The sequence below is a fragment of the Podarcis pityusensis genome (genome assembly GCF_964106645.2).
Source record: "Podarcis pityusensis genome assembly, chromosome: 2".
Taxonomy (NCBI): Eukaryota; Metazoa; Chordata; class Lepidosauria; order Squamata; family Lacertidae; genus Podarcis; species Podarcis pityusensis.
Window position 1 is genome coordinate 35,439,445 of NC_138029.1, and position 21,649 is coordinate 35,461,093.

At 42.6% G+C, this 21,649-nt stretch overlaps 1 protein-coding gene across 7 annotated transcripts in view; it reads right to left on the reverse strand.

The window, feature by feature from the left end:
* RECQL5 (RecQ like helicase 5) overlaps positions 1-21,649 on the reverse strand; it is a 48,121-nt gene continuing 26,472 nt past the window's right edge. For 5 of the 7 annotated variants that reach the window (XM_080993645.1, XM_080993647.1, XM_080993646.1 and 2 more), the window contains 12 exons: positions 15,108-15,335; positions 12,696-12,792; positions 10,758-10,794; positions 9,116-9,174; positions 8,502-8,575; positions 6,759-6,852; positions 5,049-5,183; positions 4,069-4,709; positions 3,316-3,391; positions 2,284-2,535; positions 1,616-1,688; positions 1-1,073 (listed from right to left, as the gene is read on the reverse strand). In XM_080993645.1, the coding sequence (XP_080849771.1) occupies positions 973-1,073; positions 1,616-1,688; positions 2,284-2,535; positions 3,316-3,391; positions 4,069-4,709; positions 5,049-5,183; positions 6,759-6,852; positions 8,502-8,575; positions 9,116-9,174; positions 10,758-10,794; positions 12,696-12,792; positions 15,108-15,335 (1,867 nt within the window). In that variant the 3' untranslated portion in view covers positions 1-972. Of the gene's footprint in view, positions 1,074-1,615; positions 1,689-2,283; positions 2,536-3,315; positions 3,392-4,068; positions 4,710-5,048; positions 5,184-6,758; positions 6,853-8,501; positions 8,576-9,115; positions 9,175-10,757; positions 10,795-12,695; positions 12,793-15,107; positions 15,336-21,649 lie in introns of those variants that run through there. The other 2 variants (XM_080993648.1, XM_080993649.1) reach the window with 2 other exon arrangements.

The following is a 21,649-nucleotide window of genomic DNA, read 5'->3' on the forward strand; positions in this document are numbered from 1 at the left end:
TGCCCCATGGCCTCTATTTATTCCTGAGGTTTCACAAAATATAAAACTCTTCAACTTATGTAAGCAAGGACATGCCCTCAAGCCTTGAAGAAGACTGTTCTCTCCTGAAAAATAAAATTGTATTAGTGTCTGACTACATGTTATATGCATTTGTATGTAACACAACTAGATGGCCATGGGGAGCATAGAAGTTGGCAAACATGTATTTCACAACCTCATGTGAGAGTGGAGTCATTTGGGATAACACAGCTGACAGGAACTGGCACCAATAACCTCCCCTGCCCTGCTGGCGTTACAAAATCACCCGCTTCCCATAGCAGCTGCTCTCTGTTTAAAGAGGTAGCTTTCTGGATTTTATTATACTGTAGATTGATTTCATGCAACCTTTAGTTAGGCCCTAAATTTACTTTCTGACAGAGAGAGTTGTCCCTGGCAGCACTTCTCATTCTTATTGCAATATGCACAGTTTAAAAAATAATAACTCTAGTGCAAGGAGACACTTTTCAGCACAAACAACACAAATCAAAAGGGACCTGGGCAAAGCAGCTCTGCCAGACTCCCTCCCACTGTATCAAAACGAGAAAGCCTTCTTCAAAGCAAATGTATTCCATGACAACTCTGAGTGATGTTGCTGCTGCTAATTAAAAAAACATAGTAACGGACTGGGGGTTGAGGCGGGAAATCTTGGGTAGCAGCAAGATTCCTACTCAGCAAAAGAATCAATTACAGTCTCCTGGTATGTCTAAAACAAGCAAAGTTGACTGTATCAAAGGGCAGCCTTGTAACTTAAAATTGGTGACTTCATCTGCACAACAGACTTTACCTAGCTAGGATAACATCTCAAAGGCCTTTCCCCCAGGCCAGTGCTTAACTGGGTCCACCACCACCCCACTCCCATAGCTACGATGATTCCTTTAAGTGCTTGGGGTCCAGCAGCCACAGGAAGCAGAGAAAACCAGTGCCTTTCAGGTGTCATGTTTCCAAGCTGGTTAGCTCCTGCCAGTCTGTCTCATTTTCACACTTGTCACGGGTTTTGAAAAATTCCTTGATCAGTCTCTGTGCTTCTTCTTTTACTGCAAACAGAAAGTAACACACAATACACTGATGCCCAACCTTGTTCAGCACTGCTAACTATAGTATCATTTAACTTTGTCTCCAAGCCATCTATGAAGAAAAGAATCTGCATAAACCTCCCTTCCCAATAACACACAAGCAAAATTAGGTTAGTCTGATACTACATCTCTCTCATGCACATTTGCACAAATGCTCTGAACCATGAAAATATTCCAGCGGCAAATGCTGTTTAAAGAATAGGGGACTCGGGGAGAATGAAATGATCTACCACCGAAACACCGAGGAGATGCTAAGGAATGAAAACTATGTGCTGACACCAGTCTTATAACATTCCACATACACCTTCCAATTCCTATACCTTAGATACACCACTTGCATATTTCAAATATTTTCTTCAATTACACATATTAGATTATTTTACCCTACCCCCCCACCCACCATACACAGCTGGCTGCCTGATCATTTTGTACTGGTGTTAGATCCAGTATCTACTGGTACAAGGCACTAGACATTCCTCCCCAGCCATCGCCTGATAACTCACCTGTCTTACGGAGAGGACTCTTGTCTGCAGCCAGTAGGTGAGAGAGGTGCCGGGCAAACCCTTTAAACAAATCCTGCCAATTAGGGATGAAGAAACAGAATGAGCATAACAGGGTTCTCACCCTCACTGACATATGATTGCTTTTGTGTACTCTCGGGGACATCTTGGTACTCCTATAACGTTTCCCATATTCTAACGACTAGGTGCCGAGACCAACATGGTAGGACCTAGCATCTTCCAGTTGTGCATCGCCCAGGACATGTATCTGACCTAATGAACTAATCACTTAGAAATAGAAAAACACCAATGTCTTGTATAAGTGAAACTTGTTGATCTGCAAGAAGTTCCTAAGGAACAAAGTCACAATGTAAGTATTTAAGCTCTCATTACCATCACACACGATTTAAAAACAAACACAGAATAAGAGTGCTGTTGTCCCACCAGTATTTTTTTCTGATATTGTCTATCTAGCTCACTGAACATTGGCTATAGGAAAGGGTAATATACCCTGCTCTTTCCAGACGTGGTTTACCCTCACCCTAAAAGGGACTCAAGACACTGGCCAATACAGTGGAAATGGTCTCTCCATGCTGCCAGTTAGATAGGACAGACAACACTACTAGGCACCCCTTCAAGAGGAGGAAAAAGCAACATGGCTTATAACCAACCTTGGAAGCAAATTTGCCACCTTTGTAGAAAGGGGTCAAGTATTTTACAACAATGTCTGCCGTTTCCTTAAGTGACAATGCCTTTGTAGTTGGCTGGATGATTCTGGTTGTTCCTTCTTTATCAACCTGCGACAAATTGGGATCAAACGTGACTTTCTTTTTCATCAGCCCATCAGCTTTCCCCTCTGATTGCAATGTGATGGAAGACTTGGTCATCATCCGTAGCCTCTTTCCAGAAGGGCTTCCCAGATCCTTGAGAGAGAACAAGAGAGGAACAAATACTCATGAAAGGAATGTTGTGAGAAACAGGGAACGCATAGCCTCTGCCAGCAATCTACCAGAGTTTCCTGACTTCTATTTCTTTGTGCCTTCCTAATGTCAAGGGACGGGGTAAAGATCCTTTCCAAATACTTTAAACCTTCAAGAAACAGTGTGTGGCTAGCTCACTTAAGAAAGTAAATGTCCCTCTTCAGGTATTTTTGTGTCACTGATCTTGCTATGCCTATTCATTACCAGTGGCCCACATAGTTGGGAGCAGGTCACACCCTTGCTGATTGAATCTTTTCCCCCCTTTGTGTTCTGTGTATAAATAGGCTTCTGCATAGCCTTTTCATCTCATTAAAAAAAACAAAACCTTTCATCTCTTAATACTTGGAATGTAGGTGACCACTTCATTATCTAATGCCTCCAGCTCACAAAATCTGATGCCACAATATATTTGTTAGTCTTTAAGTTGACACAACATTCTTTACAACAAAGTAAATCAGTTTCTTTTACAACAAACAAACATTTCTGGCCTCCTGGGATTTGCCCAACACATGCCAAATGGGGACCACTCTTCCTGCTGCCCCAGTAATATTAACCATGCATGCATATTCCAATGGCCACACCTTAGTCCCATCCTAAGGTCTGAGTGAGCTTTCCCGCCATAAGTTCCTGCAAAGCATGCTTTGCCTGTATCTCAGGGATGTTTTTGTGTGTGCTCCTATGCAAGAGAGAGAAGGGGATTTAATAATAGTAATGAAGTATCACCTCAGCTGACCCTGGTCTCTTTCCATTATGGTTTCGACAACTGTTTGTCATTCCATCTTCAATGAAAGGCTTAACTCTGTGGGGGGATAGGAACAATCAGATACTTTGTTCAAGGATGGTGTATTTATGGTATTCAAAGAAAGCAGTAAAAACAACAGTCTTGACATGTGGTTTTCAACAGGTGAGCTACGGAAATAAAAAAATAGTGTTGGGGCCCTGATTTTTAAAACTGACAATTCTATTAGCAGCTCCTGCAACAGACACAGATGCCATCCACAAAACATCTGTAACCACCTGAATTTTAAAAGCACAACCTAATAAATATTTGAAATATATTTTAAGGACTGATTCAGCTGAGAATTCTGTGAATTTAAGCAATCCAAGCACACTTATCAGCCATTTGCTGTTTAGAAAGATTTTACTCAAATAGCATTATTATTATTATTGTGGAAATTAGTTACAAATAGTTAACACCCATGGAATGCCCGACTCAGGCCTGCTTCTGCAACTCCAAACTCAGTTCTAACCATCCTCCTGATTTACAGCCCAGACACCTTTGCTTCTGTTCTAAAAGCCTTTGCCAGATCAGAGGTATGTCAATTCAACGGCTGCCTTCAGCCTGAGTCTTAAATACAATTGTGAAGGAACAGCTATGAATAATCACTTTTCTTCTAACCTTCTACCAATTGGGAATTGGGTGGGTATCAGTTAGGAGGCTAGGGAAGAGCACCAACAAGGAAATATACCCCTCACCTCGGTTTTCCAAAGGTTGTTCCTGAACATGAGGATTCTGTTCCTGAGCTAGGAATTCTAAGGGTCAGACCTTCTCCTGCTTTTTCTGATTCTTCCTCTTCTACATGGGATGTGCTAGCTTGTTCTTCTTTGGAGACCATTTCAGTTTCCTGAGATTCTGCTTTATCGTCACATGTTCTTTGGGAAGGAAACTGAGGTAGTTCATCATGGTAGCAGTTGTTCTCTTCTGCCAAATCAAGCGCTGACGCCAAGGACCCTGCTTTGGGGATGGAGAAGAATTTCGATATCTTCTGAGAGTCTTTCCTAGCTGCTTCTGCCAACAGCAGCTGTTTCTTACTGGGTTTGCCCTTCTTGGTGGGACTAACTCCCAAGCAGGCTATAGCATCAGGGGTGCTTTGCTGCCCCTTCTTCTCAGTAACCTCCTCGGCATTTTGGCAAACTTCTTCAGCCACTTTTGCCTGTCTCTCAAGTGTGCCATTAATGTCCATAGGCTCAGGGTCACAGTGGTGGCTTCCCTTCTGGTTAATGTCCTCCTTCAGAGGCTTAACTCCATCATCTCCCTTGGCAGCCAGAACTTCTGAAGCAGATTGGAATACATCAGATGACTTCCGAAATCCAATCCCCACCCTCTTGGGTTTGAACTACATTAGAAAGAAATGAGATGAGAGGTAGCTAGAGGGCTAGTTTTTGCCTATCTGCCTTCTGTCTTGGAAATCAAATCCTAGTCCAGGCAAACTGTAGAAGCGCCTTAAACTCAAATACCACCTCACACCTTAATGTTTTCCATAGAGAAAAAATTAAAAGCAATGGGACAGGAAAAAGAAGACTGCTGGAAGCCCACGTAAAAAGAAATTATGAAAATGGAAACCTCATAGACACCAGGACACAGGTTGCTGCTGCAAAATCACTTTAATATATATAAATAGAGAGAGAGAGAGAAAATGCTATTTAAGGTTCTAATAGTGCCTATTTGCACTTACCGTATTCACCTTGGATGCGGGGATGAAGCCATCATCAGCTGTTGCCACTGGTTCAGTCTTCAACTTGGAACTGCCATTGACTCCAAGGGTGGAATACAGCTCCCCATCTTTGGAAGCCTTGTTAATTTCGGTTACCTTTATGTAACAAGAAAGGGGAAAGTTGTCTTGATAAGCTCTCTTATGTACAGCATTTTTTGCAACACAAAGCAAGGACAGGGTTCACAAATTCTGCTCTTCTTGTCCAAACTAATTAATGTGGAATTCGCACCACCCTTAATTCTCTAAGTGACCAGTAATACCTTAATACAGCATAGGGTCCATTCTTGTAACATTCAAGCTTGGATGAACTTCAATTAGGGTTGCTATTGTTTATTTACTTCAGCTACTTGGTCGAGCCAGGATTATAATACGTCAGAATTTTTGGGGTTCTACCCTTGTTTGAATTTTGGAAATTTAAAGTTTATGATTTTTCTATTTCCTTCTGAGGAAACTGAGTAGTTCAGTGAAACGAGGTTTGTAGCCGGCATCCCGTTAAGGCTTTGTTCTATTTTAGGTTTTTCTAATTTTTTCCCTTAAGCTTTTTAATTTTTATTATTTAGTTGATTTCCACAAGATAATATTTCTAGTTGATTACTTCTTGTTTCAGGGATTTTCATGGTATTTTATTTGTTTTGTGCTATTTCCCAGAGAGGAGCTGGCAGCCGCTTTGTTCCTTCCTGGTCCTTTTTGCTGCTGCACTAAGCTAAGCCGAAGTTTGGCTTAGCGTTTGATCCAAACTGGGGCTCTAGTTAAGCTCTCTCTCCACTAAGCATGAGCTGCAGTCAAAGTTTATTGACTCACAGGAGGTGGAGGGAATGGAAGAGCCAGGCTGCCAGAACCAGATCTTCACTCTGGCGCTAAGTTGACTGATTGTTTACCGTATTTTTCCGTGTATAACATGCCTCCGTGTATAACACGCCCCCTATTTTGGGGGGACTCAAAATTAAGAAAATGGGGGGAGATTGCCCCCATGTATAAGACTACCCCCCTTTTTAGCATTATTTTTTAGTAAAAAACCCCCTAGCCTTATACATGGAAAAGTATGGTGATTTCTATGCTGCTTAATATATTTTTAAATATCTCTAAGCGGTGTACAAAAAAACTGCTCCAGATGTTAGCTGAGCACTGCCAAGACAAGACAGAAGTGACTGTATATTAGGCAGTTGGAGCAATGCACTTTTCTGTAATGCTTAAAGCCACTCAAAGTATGGATTTATACATCTGGAAGGTCAAGACAATAACTCAAGTGGTTTAGAATTACCACCCCAGTGACCATCAGTGGAAAGCAGGCCATGAATTAGAGCCCATTTGTATTTCTCGACAAGCAACACAGAATTACATAAAGCCTGCAGAACTGTATAGCTTCAAAACCCACTGCTCATTAGAAAAACAAACAAAATGCTTTCAGGATGATGTCAAAACTATTGGCATATTCTCCAAACTACGCATCTGAGCTTTGCTTGAGTTGAGTTCTAGCCTGCAGAAATTAAGGGTCTGCCCAAACACCCTCTTCTAAGACAGCAATGAGAAAAGATGGAGTAAGCAGTGTTTTCTCCATAGTACACACACAGAAAATACCTAGCCACTTTCTCTAGCAGAGTTGCATATTTGAGAAACCAACACATCAGGGAGATCAAATGAAGCCCCTTAAAACTACCAACTATTTCTTACCTTCTTTAAAACAGTCGCCTTGTACAGGTTTGCCATTTTACTGGCCTGGAAAGCTTCATACTCCATTTCCACAGCATGTACTAGAACATCTGAGCTGAAACACAAGACAGTTTGATCAGTTGCAGTGGGACATATTTCTCCAATAACAGAGGAAGTTCTCCAACACCTGTCAGGTCCATTACTATGGAAGAAAGGCTGGAACACTAACAATTAAAATCTCGGTGCAGAAATATTGGTGGAAACTTACGGTTAATGTGGTGTTTGTGTGGGCAGTTGGGAGGCAGGGCAGAAGACAGGGGTCTAAGAGCATATTTCCCCCCTCTGGATTACTTTTACCCTATTATGAAGGTATTTCTACCGTTATCAGTGAAGTATCACAACCTCCTCTGTGATTTCAAAATAATACGTTTGTGCAGTATATTACTACCCTCTAGCGGGAACTAAAGAAAATTGCAAGCTTCATAGAAAAAACAGGGTTGTAGCTGTTAAGATTCATTTTTGCACACCCACCTCAACCTATTCAGAAAATATTGCAAGAAATGATTTTTAAAATGTTATTTTGGCTTTAGCACACAATATTGTCTTCCTTAAAGGTGAAGGTAAAGGGACCCCTGACCATTAGGGTCCAGTCATGACCGACTCTGGGGCTGCGGCGCTCATCTCGCTTTATTGGCCGAGGGAGCCAGCATACAGCTTCAAGGTCATGTGGCCAGCATGACTAAGCTGCTTCTGGCAAACCAGAGCAGCGCATGGAAATGCTGTTTACCTTCCCGCCAGAGTGGTACCTATTTATCTACTTGCACTTGATGTGCTTTCGAACTGCTAGGTTGGCAAGAGCAGGGACCACACAACGGGAGCTCACCCTGTCGCGGGGATTCAAACCGCCGACCTTCTGATCGGCAAGTCCTAGGCTCTGTGGTTTAACCCACAGCGCCACCCACATCCCTATTGTCTTCCTTAGGAGTACACAATTTTGAATTCTAATTTAAAGTATGACATTTAACTTGAAGTGCTCAACTTTCTTTAAGTTTTGATCTACAAGTTTCAAGCAGTTTCCCCACAAACCTGAAGTTATTTATAGCCCCCCTTCCAAAAACAAAAAAACCCAAAACCTTTCGCAGTGCAACTTTGGAACATATACAGGGTGAGTCCTTTAAAAGAGGCCCCGTGGATACAGAGTACACATGTTCCACGGGGCCTCTTTTAAAAGACTCACCCTGTAGAAACATATTAATAGAACACAACTAATAAAATGATAGAAAATTGTTCTTTTAAAAACTACCTTAGAACAACAGACACCTGTTTCTCATGCTCCCAAAAGCAGTGAGAGGGAATGAGATGTTAAAACGTTGGAACCTGCAGCATAATATTACTGGTGGCTGAGAAAGTATTTCAAACCACAACACTGCATTTTCCAAATGGCTGTGACATATAAAATTAGGTTAAGGTATATAAGTTGATCCAGCACTGGTGCAGTGCCTGCATGTGCAGGAGCTCTCTTTTCCTTGCTTCCCATCACTACCACTGCATGTGCACAAGTATGCACATGGAAAGCACATGAGCCACTGCAGAGAATGGGAGGCTTGCACAGCTCATGAAGGGAGGGCTGGATGGGAGATATGTGCACATGAGCCCCTAGTGCCATGCACCGGCTTGCATAAATTCCCTGGCTTGCATAAATGCCCACTGCTTGCCCTATGGAGATCTATGGGGCTCCCCCCGGACTAGATAATAACTTCCTACCCATCTCTTGTTAGAGCTGCTTCCCGGTTGTTGCTCAGTGCTTCTTTCAGCATGTTCAGACAGTGTTCTCTAGCCTAAAATTGAAGGATAAGAGATGAGAGCCAATTTCAGATTGCAGAAGGAAAGTGAAGCATCATCTATTCTAACCAGCAGTTCTGGGACAGTACAAATAATGTAAAGTATACTCAGTATCAATTTTTTGTATTGTAATTTTTTGTTGTGAATCTCCCTGAGATCTTCAGAGGTAGGGAGGTATACAAATTTAATAAATAATAATAATCAAACCTTCTTTCACTACTATATGGACATGAGTAATCTTTTCCCAGCTGCTCTATAATATCTGCTGTTGTCTCTGCATCCTCTCCAATTTATTTGCTTTTCTAAAACCTGCCAACTGAAACCGGACAATATACCCCAGTTACATTCCTATGCTACAATCTAATATAGATCAAGATGCTATCCTTCTCTTAAGGCATTCCACCACACCACGCTTTTATGCCTTCACCCCATTTTCATCAGTGCTATTTTCTTGCCAGTTATTTCTCACGCCCATGTCGTAATCCAGGTGGGGAGGGGAAAGGAGCTTGGTGTAAGTAATCACAGCCCCTTCTTACCTTCACTGTGATTTTAGCTATTTTTCTGCTGGCTGCATCCTTCAAGGGACAATCAGCATCTACAATGAGACAGATACACAAACATTTTCTGACATGTTGCCTTACCTCTTGCAGTAGATGAGTGGGTACAAGAAGGATATAGCCATTTAAAATAATAAACTAGACAAGTATCCAATATGGTGATAGTACTTTTTAGAAGCTTTTTTTTAATTACATGTTTTAATATCTCCAAAATCCTAGATAGCAGATTTTCTAAAGTATTCTTCAAGGACAGGTGCTATCCTTGCAATCATTTAGAGCTGGAACCAGCCTTTTGTGTGTTTTTCTACTGTAAATTCTATCAAGGAGTCAGAGAACGTTTAATCTATCCCGTTATAAGACTCCTGGTCAATCTTTAGACACCCTTGTGAGAATCGTATTGGAGGGAGGTCTAAATAAACCCACTACTGAGCAGGTGGCACTCTATTTGATTGGCATGTGATTGGTGATGGCTCAGCCAGGGTATTTAAGTGTCCTCTAGTTTGTCCTGTGTTTCCCATGCTGATCTAGGGTTGCCATTTTTGTAAAAGTCAGATGTGAGGGCGATCTGGCTGCAACATCTGTCACCCCATCGATTGCCAGGGTTGATTCGGCTTATCTGGCTGGCTAGGCGGGTGTCTCCTTCACTGCTCCATGTGCATCAATGAAAGACGACAACCATCTCATACAGAAGGAGTGTACCATTCTTTGGTCAAGGGTATACAATAGCTGTGCTCCTCTGCCAGAGCCTCCAAACAAGCTCAAGGTCTTTTTTGTTAAAATCAGTTAGGTGGTGTAGGCCTTTGGCTTGCCAGGCCCTTACTTGGATGCTTTGGGATGCATAGTGGAATAGTGGTTGTTGGGTTGGGGGAATTATAGTGGAGATGAGGTTGGGGACAGTTTCCCTACTTTTTCCTTCTATCCTTTAGCATGGACTGTGTGAACCTGTTTAGTGTTCTGGGGATTTTCCTTAGTTTGTTTTGAAGGAATGGATACGCTGTAGTGGGAGTCTTTCTGACTGTATCTATTTCCAATACCATTATTAATAAATATGAGACTCCATCTTGAACTTCTTGAAAACAACCCAGTGACTGAGGAATTTGAGATCCAACACTGGCCTCCACTTCTTGTGGCCTTTTTTTTTTTTTTGGGGGGGGGGGGAACCACAAAGATTGAGCAAAGTCCTTGAGATGTTTCCCAGAATTCTTTGCTTCCCCGCCTCTGTCACGTGAAGAGGGTCATATCCCAACCCATCTCATCGCAACCCATTTGGTTCATCGGCAACCGGCTGAAATATGTAAATTAACTGTAGCTATTGGGTTTGATACACCCATAATTTTCATGTGAAATGGGAAACAGAAGTAAGAAATTGATTTGGGCAGATAGCAATCTCTCCAACTACTTTTGCTACAGTCAAGTTTAAGCCCAATTTTTCTGGCAATAAGCTCATCATTGTGGGCCACACTTAACTTTGGGTCAAGCATTAACTCCTGAGCTCTTTAGCTTCATATACAGATAGTGCTATACTGTATAAATAGTAACTTTAGTCATTGTAAAATCCCCAGAAAGAACCATAAATGTTTTGTCTGAAGCATCTGATCTATGAAGTAATGCAGAAATTTACCTGGAGGGACAAAGTTGTCTTTTTCAGGTTCCTGGCCCTGAAAGAAATGTAAGAGAGAAAATTCAATGACATAAACCAGGAAAAACGTATCTAAAAGTATAGGTTGGAACACAAGACTAGATTTAGAATCTGAGTTCTTTTTTACACAAAAGACCTTCCACATTTACACAACAATTTTTAGTCTGAGCCAAAGCTTGCTAAGGCTTTGTTAAACGGCGTGAGTTGATAATGAATTGGAACAATCTAAGTAAGAACTGGAAACATTATAAAAGGAATGGGGGACTTTCACCACATACAGTGGGAATGCCATTTCTAAAAAAATATTAAGAGCTCAATAACAGGAATTACAATGCTATCCCAATGGATCTGGAATTTTGTTTTTTCATTGAATTATATGGAAAGTACAGTAAAAAATAAACATAATAAATTTAGTCTTATACACACTGAAAGCAGTACGAATATTATAAACTAGTACATAACGACTGCCAACAATAGAAGAATGGATTAATAAAACATGGGCATTTGCCTTAATGGCAAAATTAACCTGATTTACAAGAAAAAAGACAGCGGGAAGGTAATTTTAAGAAGTGGAATTCATTTACTGAATATTGTAGGAGAAACACAATACCTCCCCATTCAGCAGGTGGTTTCATACTGTTTTGAGATGTAAGATTAGATGTATAGTAATGGCTTATTTTATGACATTTCTCATAGTTGTAGACTGAATAAATAAAATTGCTACCTTATTTTAACAAATGGACTAATTAAAAGGGAATAAAGCAAAAAATATGTGGGGCAGCATGAGAGGATGGGTGTGTAAGTCTGTATGTGTATGTGTGCACATATATTGATTGCATGGATGGACTGCACACATATACTGTATGCACCTTGCATTTTGAAGACATAAAAGCAGAAACAAAATGATCCATGGGATAAAACATTGGGTCATTCATTTTCTTCCAAGCTGGTTTGAGCAAATAATTAGAGTTGCCTCTATTAAGTGCCTCATCTCTATGTTTTCTTCTACAATAAAGTGCAATTTTACATTTTCTTGTATTTAAAAATGTCATTTTATAATTTGCAGCTGAAATGCATAACAAGGAATGGTTGGCTTTTAAAAATAGCATTAGAGTTACTAGTTAAGTCTTAGAAGGACCCTTCATTTAGGCAGTAATTTAGCCCAGGAGTTCTTTTTTTCTGTGTGAAAATCAGACACCAAGAAAAGCCATCCACTTTCCATCCCAAAGTCCCTAATCTGCACAGATGGGGTTTGGTTTCAAGACTGAATGGGACTGCATTCTAGTCACATAGGAAGGGGTGGTGAATTCAACCAAGAAAATGCTTGGAGACAGAAAGAAAGCACACACAGAGATATGCACAAAAAGGCCACTTTAAGAGCTCTCCTCATTAAGCACCCTGTGGTAAAGCATCATAAAAATTGAAAGATAAAGGTACTATTTTCTAACTAACAAAGAAATGTCAGAGCAAGGTAAGTTCTTTAATGTGTGAATGATTTCTCACATATTAACATAAGAACACAATAAAGACCTCATGGTAACACTTAGGTTGCAATCCTATACAGTGGTACCTCTGGTTATGTACTTAATTCGTTCCAGAGGTCCGTTCTTAACCTGAAACTGTTCTTAACCTGAAGCACCACTTTAGCTAATGGGGCCTCCTGCTACCGCCACAGCACAATTTCTGTTCTTATCCTGAAGCAAAGTTCTTAACCCGAGGTACTATTTCTGGGTTAGCGGCGTCTGTAACCTGAAGCGTATGTAACCCGAGGTACCACTGTACCCTTTTAGCTGTGAATAAGTCACGCTGAACTCAGCGAGGCTTACTTCTGAGTAAGCACATATAGGATTGCGCTGTTACCTACTCTTTTCCCACCCGTCAAGATAGTATCCGTCTCCTGCGAGGAAGTTACCAACTTACCTTGCGCAGACTCATCTGCCTCTTATAAAAGTTGTTCCATTCCCTTTTCTGATGGTCCTCATTCGTTTCAGCCACACTCCCGCCGTCTTCATCATATCTGAACAATAACCCGGAAACAGTTGGAAACTGAACAGGAAGGTTGCCCAGAATTACTTCAAACATTATACTGGCATCAAGGAAATTTGATCTAGCAAATACATCACAATATCCCAGAGGATTGTGGGCCTGAGTCCCAGTCAGATTTCATTCCAGGGTGCGACTGTCACATTTCCAGGTTTTCTCTCAAATAAATCAATCCAGAACCGATCATTTCCTCAAAACCAACACAGACTTCTATGTTCCTCTTGCCATGTGTTTTATCGGTTGAATTCAGAGAAGATTGAGTTGAACTCACTTGGGCAACAGGGTCTTCCCAGCTCCCCACTACTGTCCCCTGTGCCCCCCAGAATTTGCTCCTGGAGGCCAGAAGACCCTCTCTGGTCTGGCATGAGAAGGGTCAGAAGAGCTACAATGGGACAGGGAAATCAGAGGAATGTGACAGGGCACAAGTGTTTTTCCACTCATGCAAACCCTCTCTAGACTGAAGCTGGTTCATTTATGAATTGTTAGCATCAGAAACATATGTGTTAAATAATAAGTCACTTTTAAAGTTCTGAAGCTTTTAACTACTTAAAAGCGATCACTTTCCTTTAAAGACCACCCTGCATAAAAAGAATAAATTTACAGATGAGTTTATGCAAAATATGCAAGTCAAGTAGAGCGGAAAATTAAATTACAAAAGGTGAAATATATGGCTGGTTTATCTTTGTTTCATAAGAAGTACAGATGTTAACTGCATGCAATGATCAGGGGATAACAAAAGAGAAAATATATAGTGCAAACTATTTCATTTAACCGGGAAGTAAAAGGAAAACGGCAACTTAACATTTGGTTTTAATCTTTCTGCTGCATACCAGAACAAAACGCAGGTCACGAAACAGAACAAAGGCCAATCTAGCCAAAATTAAGCACTTTCAGATCTTGTCGTTCGCAATGGGAGAGTGGTGCTGAACATACACTTAACTTTCCCATTGAAATCAGTGAGTCATTTGCTTACGGTCACTAGTCAAATTCTTCTGAAAAAACCCCAGTCATGGTGCTGTGAGCACTTTCTGGAGGCTAATCAGAGGCAACAGGGCAAGAGATGAATGTCTGGGGCACTTGGAAGCTAAAGAGGACAGTGACCTGCTTCTTCCAGCATGGGCAATCTTTCTCTTTCTCTTCCCAGGGTGCCCCCATCCCTCCTTTAAGAGGGATTAGAAAGCACAACATTTTGCCAGAAGCTACTGCTCTCTGTTGCATCAATACAGAACAGGGTGGAACAGCTGAAAACACCAAGGTCTAATTTCACACATTTACTGACTCACGCAGTCTCACTGAAAATCTCCCTGACTATGATGAGATGAGAGCTGGGCTTTGGTAAGCGAGACAAGTCTGAGGCTTCCCCCATACCTAGTGCTAAAGAACAGAATGGATGAACCCTACTTCCTTCCAGCCCTAATATTCAGCCGAAGCCTTGGATGTGCTCTGGCTCTGTGCTTGCCAGGAGAGGCACGAATGATTTGGCTTGCTCTTCCATCAAGCCCATAGGAAGAGGAAGGCTCTGTCGTCGCACCTCCCCTCTCCTTGCTGCCAATCCTTCAGCCATCAACTGCTTTCTGACCTCCTTCTCCAACTTCATTGCTGGAGAAAAAGGAGATTCCCCCTGCCTCTGTTTGGAGTCAAAACGTGAGGTCAGATACAAGACCTTGCCGCTTAAGGGTGAGCCTGCAACAACAAATTGCTGGCTGGCCAGTAAGAACAACAATATTTGTTAACCCCTGGCTGCATCACGACATAAAGGCATTTATGCCACATTTTTAACCAGTGTTTTCTTTTTAACCTACAGTGGTACCTCTGGTTACGTACTTAATTCGTTCTGGAGGTCTGTTCTTAACCTGAGGTACCGCTTTAGCTAATGGGGCCTCCCGCTGCTGCCGCGCCACCGCCACGCAATTTCTGTTCTCATCCTGAAGCAAAGTTCTTAACCTGAGGTACTATTTCTGGGTTAGTGGAGTCTGTAACCTGAAGCGTCTGTAACCCGAGGTACCACTGCATTTTCTGTTGGTTCTACTAAGTCCAGCTATCAACTCCCAGGCTCAGCCACACTTCAAGGAGTTATCTATTCCTCTGGCTGATTCATGAAGTCGCAGTGGCTGCTGAAGTCATGGCACTTGGCTTAGTTTGTATGCAGCGGGGAGGGATGCGGGACTTCAGGTATGAGGAAACTACTAGTCCCAAAACAACTGAAGCCGCCATAGTGGAGAAAAGAGGAGAAATCCTTATTATTGTCAACAGAACTCACTTCTGCTGGAGTCAGAAGCAAAGCCATACCTGCTGAAGCCACCCATGCCTCTTCTGCCTCCTTCGTACAGGTCTGGGTCAAAGGCATTCCAAGAGGAAGCAGAGGGTCCAATGCAGGTTCTATTCCAGCCGCTGCCGGTGTGTTCAAGTGCCTCTACGTGCTTTTTCACTGCTGCTGGATTCTTACAGTAATCACAGCACTTATTGCACTGGGGGACGGCGTCTCCAAAATAGTTGGCTATAGCGGCATGACGACAACTAAGAGGTAAAGACAAAATAATATCATTTCGAGGGAAAAGGGCAGCAAAGAGACCTTGCCCTAAATCAGGCATACGCAAGCTCTGGCCCTCCAGATGTTTGGACCTACAATTCCCATCACCCCTAGCTAACAGGACTAGTGGTCAGGGATAATTGGAATTGTAGTCCCAAACAGCTGGAGGGCCTGCCCTATGCCTATGCCTGCCCTAGATGGTTAAGCAAGCCTAGAGTATGGTTACTGGATTTTTTTCAATGAATCCAGGGACACTATTTTTTATTTTATTTTTTGAAGCTGAGTAGCAACAGGGAGTCAGTAGTGGGGATGGTGAGGCAAAAGACCCTGGGCCCAAGCACACATGCATATTGTATAAACATGCAAAGCCCTTCTTTCGCACCCTGTGAAACATAAATGCACAGAGTTTTTCAAAAACTGAGCAACGGCTCACCACCCACCCGTGACTCCCAAGACTTCCCCAATCACCTGTCCCCTTCCCCCTTTGTTTGGGGCAGGCTTGGGAGTCACGGGTGGGTGGCCGTTGCCCAGGAGGGGCGCAAGGCGCGCGGTTTCTCTGCCAGGCAAGGTGCAAAGCCCTTATTTCCCACCCTGTGAAACATAAATGCGCAGAGTTTTTTAAAAACTGGGCAACGACTGCCCGCCCACAACTCCTGAGCCTCCCCCAATAAGTCAAAACAAAGGGGGAAGGGGGCAGGAGATCTGTACCGCCGGACATCCCCAGTTCCCCTTTGGCAGTGGCGGTGGCAGCGGCAGTAAGCAGCCTGGAGCCAGCCTGGTAGCGCAGTTGGCTCTGTCTGGCTTCAGGAGCTGCTCGCTGCCGTGACGCCTGCCATTTTTCCTCTCCGGAAGTCCCCATATGATGTGTTGTGCCAACTGCGCTACCAGGCTGGCTCTGGCCTGCTGAGGCTGCCGCTGCCCCATTTCCCAAGGACAGATATGCAAATCTGGGGACTATCCCCAGAAACCGGGGACGTCTGGTAACCCTAGCCTAGAGAGGTGTCACAATGGTGGTCAAATTAAAAATAACCTCAGAATCAAGGCACACTGCCACAATGGGAATAATTCAGAAAGCAAAGTTTCTAGGTTATCTGAATCGGGAATTTGCTGGTTTTTAATTTTAGAATATTCAAGCACATGGCTTGGTAGTCACAAATGGTTTCTTGACAGTCTCTCCTACTCGCTTTTAAACAGAATGTATGTTAGCAGTTATGACGCTCCAAAATGCCAGCAATATTTAAAAGAGCTACAAAGAAAACTTTGTTTCAGGGCTGGTTTATACTGCCTTCCACACAACCAGTTGCAAACACAGTCAAGGACAGGTACACACTCAAGCAGAAAAATATTGTGATTCACACGTCACGATCTTCATGTGAGGGTAACAAACAAGTGGCTGAAAATGCATTGAACTCCTTGCAGCATGAAGCAGCTCTTATGTTGCTTGGGCAATAGTATTCCTCTGGGAAAGGGTTTTATAAAACAAAGTTGACCCAGAATTTAAGCAAAAACTTCTGCATGCACAACAGAATTTCCCTCCCTCTCTTTGCATGCTCCCAAGACTCCCAAAAATGCTCTGGAGAGTTGGGAGAACCCTCAAAACATGGGAGGAGGAGGAGGAGGGAAAGTTCTGTTGTGCAAGCAGAAGTTCTTGCATGAACAGTATGACTTGGTTGGATACAATCCAAAATATTTGGGGCCCAGCTCATCAAAGCACTGCTTCAAAATGCTCCTTCTTGCCACCACAGCTTCCAATAGTGCCCATTTATGTACATCCTAAAGTTCATCTATAGCATAGTGAAGACACATCACTAATAAAGAAAAGCAATTGGCCAAGCTTTCCACTCTTGTTGGAATCTTCATTGTACAATGAAAATGCACAATATTGATGGGAAAACATATTCACCAAGGTCCATTTGCATTCTCTTTTCATATCTGAAGGAAAAGCTCCAAAGCTATAAATGACCCCATGTATGTATGTTTTTGAATAGACTACAACTAAATGGAAGTCCAAATGCTCCCAGCAGTTTAAAAACTAACACCCCCCCCCCATTTGAACACAAGCTTGGGTGGGGGGTGGGAGCAACACTGAATCCCAGTGAAGTTTAGAATCCCAGCAAAGCACTTTTGTGGTATTTAAAATCAGCATGTGAAATGTTTCCTACCATCCTGGCAAAGGTGTCAAACAGAAGTTTCCTGGAACTGGCAGCTTTTGAGACACCACCAGGCAAAACTAAGAACTCACTGTGCTAAAACGGGAAGGGATGGTACCCCGGCTCAGGTAGAGAGAGAGCTGAGCCAGTGTCAGCCGCTGCATGGAGAAACAGAGTGGGGAAGCGAGAGAGATGCGACAAAGCTATCTTTATAAACCTTGCAAAATGGCACTGACTCACGTAGACTCTTGAGCCTAAAGAAAGCACTCTTTTCACAACCTCTGAAAGGCTATCGTGTGTAATTCCCCCCCCCCATGCCCCTCCAAAATCTTGCTAACTCTATCCAGCTGGAAATGCCAAGGGTCTTTGGCAAGTCAATCCTTTGTTTTTCAGAACACGAGAAAGGCAAAATATAATTCCGTCATGCTAGGAGGATAATTTGTGTGTTTCAGTTAACAGGAACACACACACAAAATGAATACTCATTCTTCCATTCCCCCAACACTGCTTGCAGAAGAACAGCTCCTCCAAAAACCCATACTGTAGTGGCAAAAAAACCTACTGGCGAGTCAAAGGATATTTAATGTTTCTAACTGGTGTTGAGGGCAAAGGGTATATCTTAAACAGACTCCTTAATGAAAAGATCTCTGCCAGAGATGATAGGAAAATGCTGGTCTGCCAGGATTACTTGGCTAGATTGCACCATTGTTCTGACTTAGCATATTGGGAAATCCAGAGCTTTTGCTCATGACATAAAGGAGAACAATCTCTTAACTAGAAGAAGACAGGGCAGGAGATGGTAGGCACTCTGCACCTGCAGAAAAATAGCAGATTACACTCCCAAATTTCCTTTATGGAGACTGAACATGCAGGTTTCCTTCACCTGCAGCAGAGACAAGCACATAGGGCTTAACCAACATAATCCCTTTGGAAGTGCTTAAGTGAAACTCAGTCAACAGACCAGGAAAACTCTGGGGAGAATGTCAGGATTTCATCCCCTCCCAAGCACCTTCAAGCAGCTGTCTCAGCTTCCATGGAGTCTTCCTGCCCCTGGTTCTTTCAGAGGCAAGCAAAGCTGTACGTAGCTTCTGGCATATTGAGTTGTATCCAGCGAAGTCTTCCCTTAGCACAAGGACTTTCGTCTGCACAACACAACTCTCTCTTCTCTTCCTCCCCCTGCACAATCTGTTCTGGGGTTTCTTTCCCAAACCCCATGTGGCAGATTTGGGGTGAGGGGGTGAGGAAGTCTTCTTGCACAGGCAAAAGTTCTTGCACTAACAGGACAACTTTGTTGGGCGCAACCCAATGTCTCTTAGCCCAGCTCCTCCTTCCCTAACCCTAACCTTCATTCAGAACAAAAGTGTTAGCTCAGTTGGTTAGAGTATGGTGCTGATAATGCCACGGTTGCATATTTGATCTCCGTCCAGGACACCTGCATATTCCTGCATTGCAGAGGGTTGGACTAGATGATCCTCAGGGTCCCTTCCAACTCTATGATTATATGATATGATTCTATGATTATTTAATTAGGTGTTCCCAGAGGCCATCAGATACCCACTCCTGCTTAAAGCAGCCTTGGAGGTGATAAGATATAACCTGTTTACAGAAAAGCCAACCAACAGTCACTGTCCACAAATTCGATTTAAGACTATTTAGAACACTGACTTTAATGGGAATAAGATGTACTGAAAAATCCAAAGTTATTTTGTCTTTTTGAGGAGACACGCTGAGAAAAGCGTAGGAGTTCAAATGTTTCCACATATTTTAAGTCCAAGTGCCGCTGCAAGTTCTCTCATTCCTTATCATTGGCTTCTTTACAGAATAGCTGTAGATTTTTTACTGGGAGCTAATAAAGAATTCAGTAGCCTGCAGAAAAGCAAATCACTTTAATATACAGGCAGATAAAGGGAAGGGAGCTCCCTCAACACTGACCCAGGCTGCATGGAAAGAGGTCTAATAAAAATAGAGAAGAAACTTTATGCACAATCAAGAGTTACACAATGAGCTTGTAACAAGTGTTGGTTTCGGGAGCTCTGCACTGGGGAGTTTGCGCTAGCTGCAAGTCTCCATCTGTGATCCTCCCCTTAGTGCACATGTAATATGAAACTTCACATCTCCAGGACGACCAACAACAAAAAAAAGAGGGAGAGGGTGAAAGAGAAAGCGCAGGCACAGAGCAGCTGGCTGTCAGCAGCAGGGAAAAGAGGAGTTGAGGGAGGAAAGAGATAGGAAGCAGAGAGGGTGAAAAAATGTGGGGGGGGGGAGGAGAGCTGACATGAAATGACAACAGAAAGAAAAACACGAAGGACAAAGGGACGGCTGGTTCTGCAACACTACTTGGGTAAGGCTGACTTTTACCTCTTCTCCTACTCGCTACAGCATCTTTGTACGGGACAATTGGTTTGTTCAACTTAAGCCTGTGCCAAGATTTCATAGTAAACGTTGCAACGTGGGATGTCAGAGGAAAGTGCGTGAGGAGGACGGGTTGGGTGGGAGAACGTGAGGCAGGGAGACAGAACAGTTTGTAAGCAGAGTTTTTGAAGTTGCACTGCATTAAAGAGAATGTCAACAGATTAAGTTCTTCCATGTTCACTTGGATTCTGCTCCCCTCTGAATCAGGCACAAACACAGTTAGAAACAACAACCTGAAAAGTAAAATTCTAGCAATTTTTTTTTAACTTGTGCAAATATGACAGCCAGTTGCAGAATTAATTCCATACAATTTTTAAATGCATACAATCCTAGTTGGTTTGGAATGTGTGTGTTCACTTTAAACAAAATTCCAACAGCTAAATTGCAGATTAGCCATGGGACGATTTAGGCTATCTTCCCAGGAACCGAACATCCCAACAGCAGGCCTGGCATTTTCCGACGGTCAGCTACATCCTGAAGGAATTCTACTGAAGATGCCAAATTATGTGACATTCACTCAATTTTGTAGCACATTTACCCCAGACAGTTAAAGCCTTTCCTTGAGCAACAGAGCTCTGCTGCTGCTGCTGCTGCTGCTGCTGCTGCTGCTGCTGCAGCACACAAATAAGAGTTTGTCTCAAGATTCTGGACTTCGTGCCAATTAGGAACCATTCAACATTTGTATGCTGGCAATTGGCTCTCCAGCAGAGTTAGAAAGCAACAGCTGCAGAAATAAGGCTCAGGTTTTAATGGAGTATGTTATCAAAGAATTCTGTGTTGATCATATGTATTTTTATTTTTAACCAATTACTAGCAGTGCTGCAGTCATTGGTTTTGGTTCAGAGTACTATTTTAACAGAACATGATGTTCTTCCAAGCACAGCATGCTCTAACCATTAGGAAATGCTGGCCAGAGTAGAGCACTAAAGCTTTCATTGAAATCGGTTTATTATAAGCAGAAATGAGCCATTTAATGGAGACAGAAAATGAGGAACAAACCAGGTGCCCACTCTGTGCCTTTTCTCTATGCTGATAACACTACCAAGCCATATTACCAAGAGCTTGTTCACCTGAACCTCTTCTAAAGTGAAATATATTAACATCAGTTATGCAGGACAGTCTTTATGCAAGAGGCTTAATGGAAACAAACCACATGTTAAGTATTGCAAAACTAGGAAACCAGTGGGGAAGCTTTTCAATCTCTTTGAACATTCTGTAACATACATTAAAGTCACCAAACTCCACCTAAGTAGATTCAAAAGAAGACTCCAGTGTGAAGCTGCTGAGCTGGAATCTGCACATTTTACACTGTGACATTTGGTCTGAGCAAGCTCTGGGAACGGATAGCTTACTACAGAAAACAGTTGTCCCTCCCTGATTTTTTTTTACTTTTCAGAACTCAACTTGTTATACCTGTTCACTAGCAGCAGCCTGTATTTGGGAGTGGGGCACACTCACACCGACTGGCTTCACTTAATGTAATAAAAATTATAATAAGAGAAGTGCTCTTGCTTTCTTTGTTCAGGGATATTCACATAGACTTTATGGATACCTTTTGGGCCTTGGCCCCTGTGTGCTTATACGGCACAATGCTTTCGTTACTCTTCAAAGTGACATAAGACTCTTCATTGTTTTTGCTGCAACTAACTGTGACTTATTACAAAGGCTCAACAAGGAGATCTTGCTAAGCAGCTTTAGGCAGGGATAGTGAGAAGATGAGAGGGATCCTGTTCCAAAAC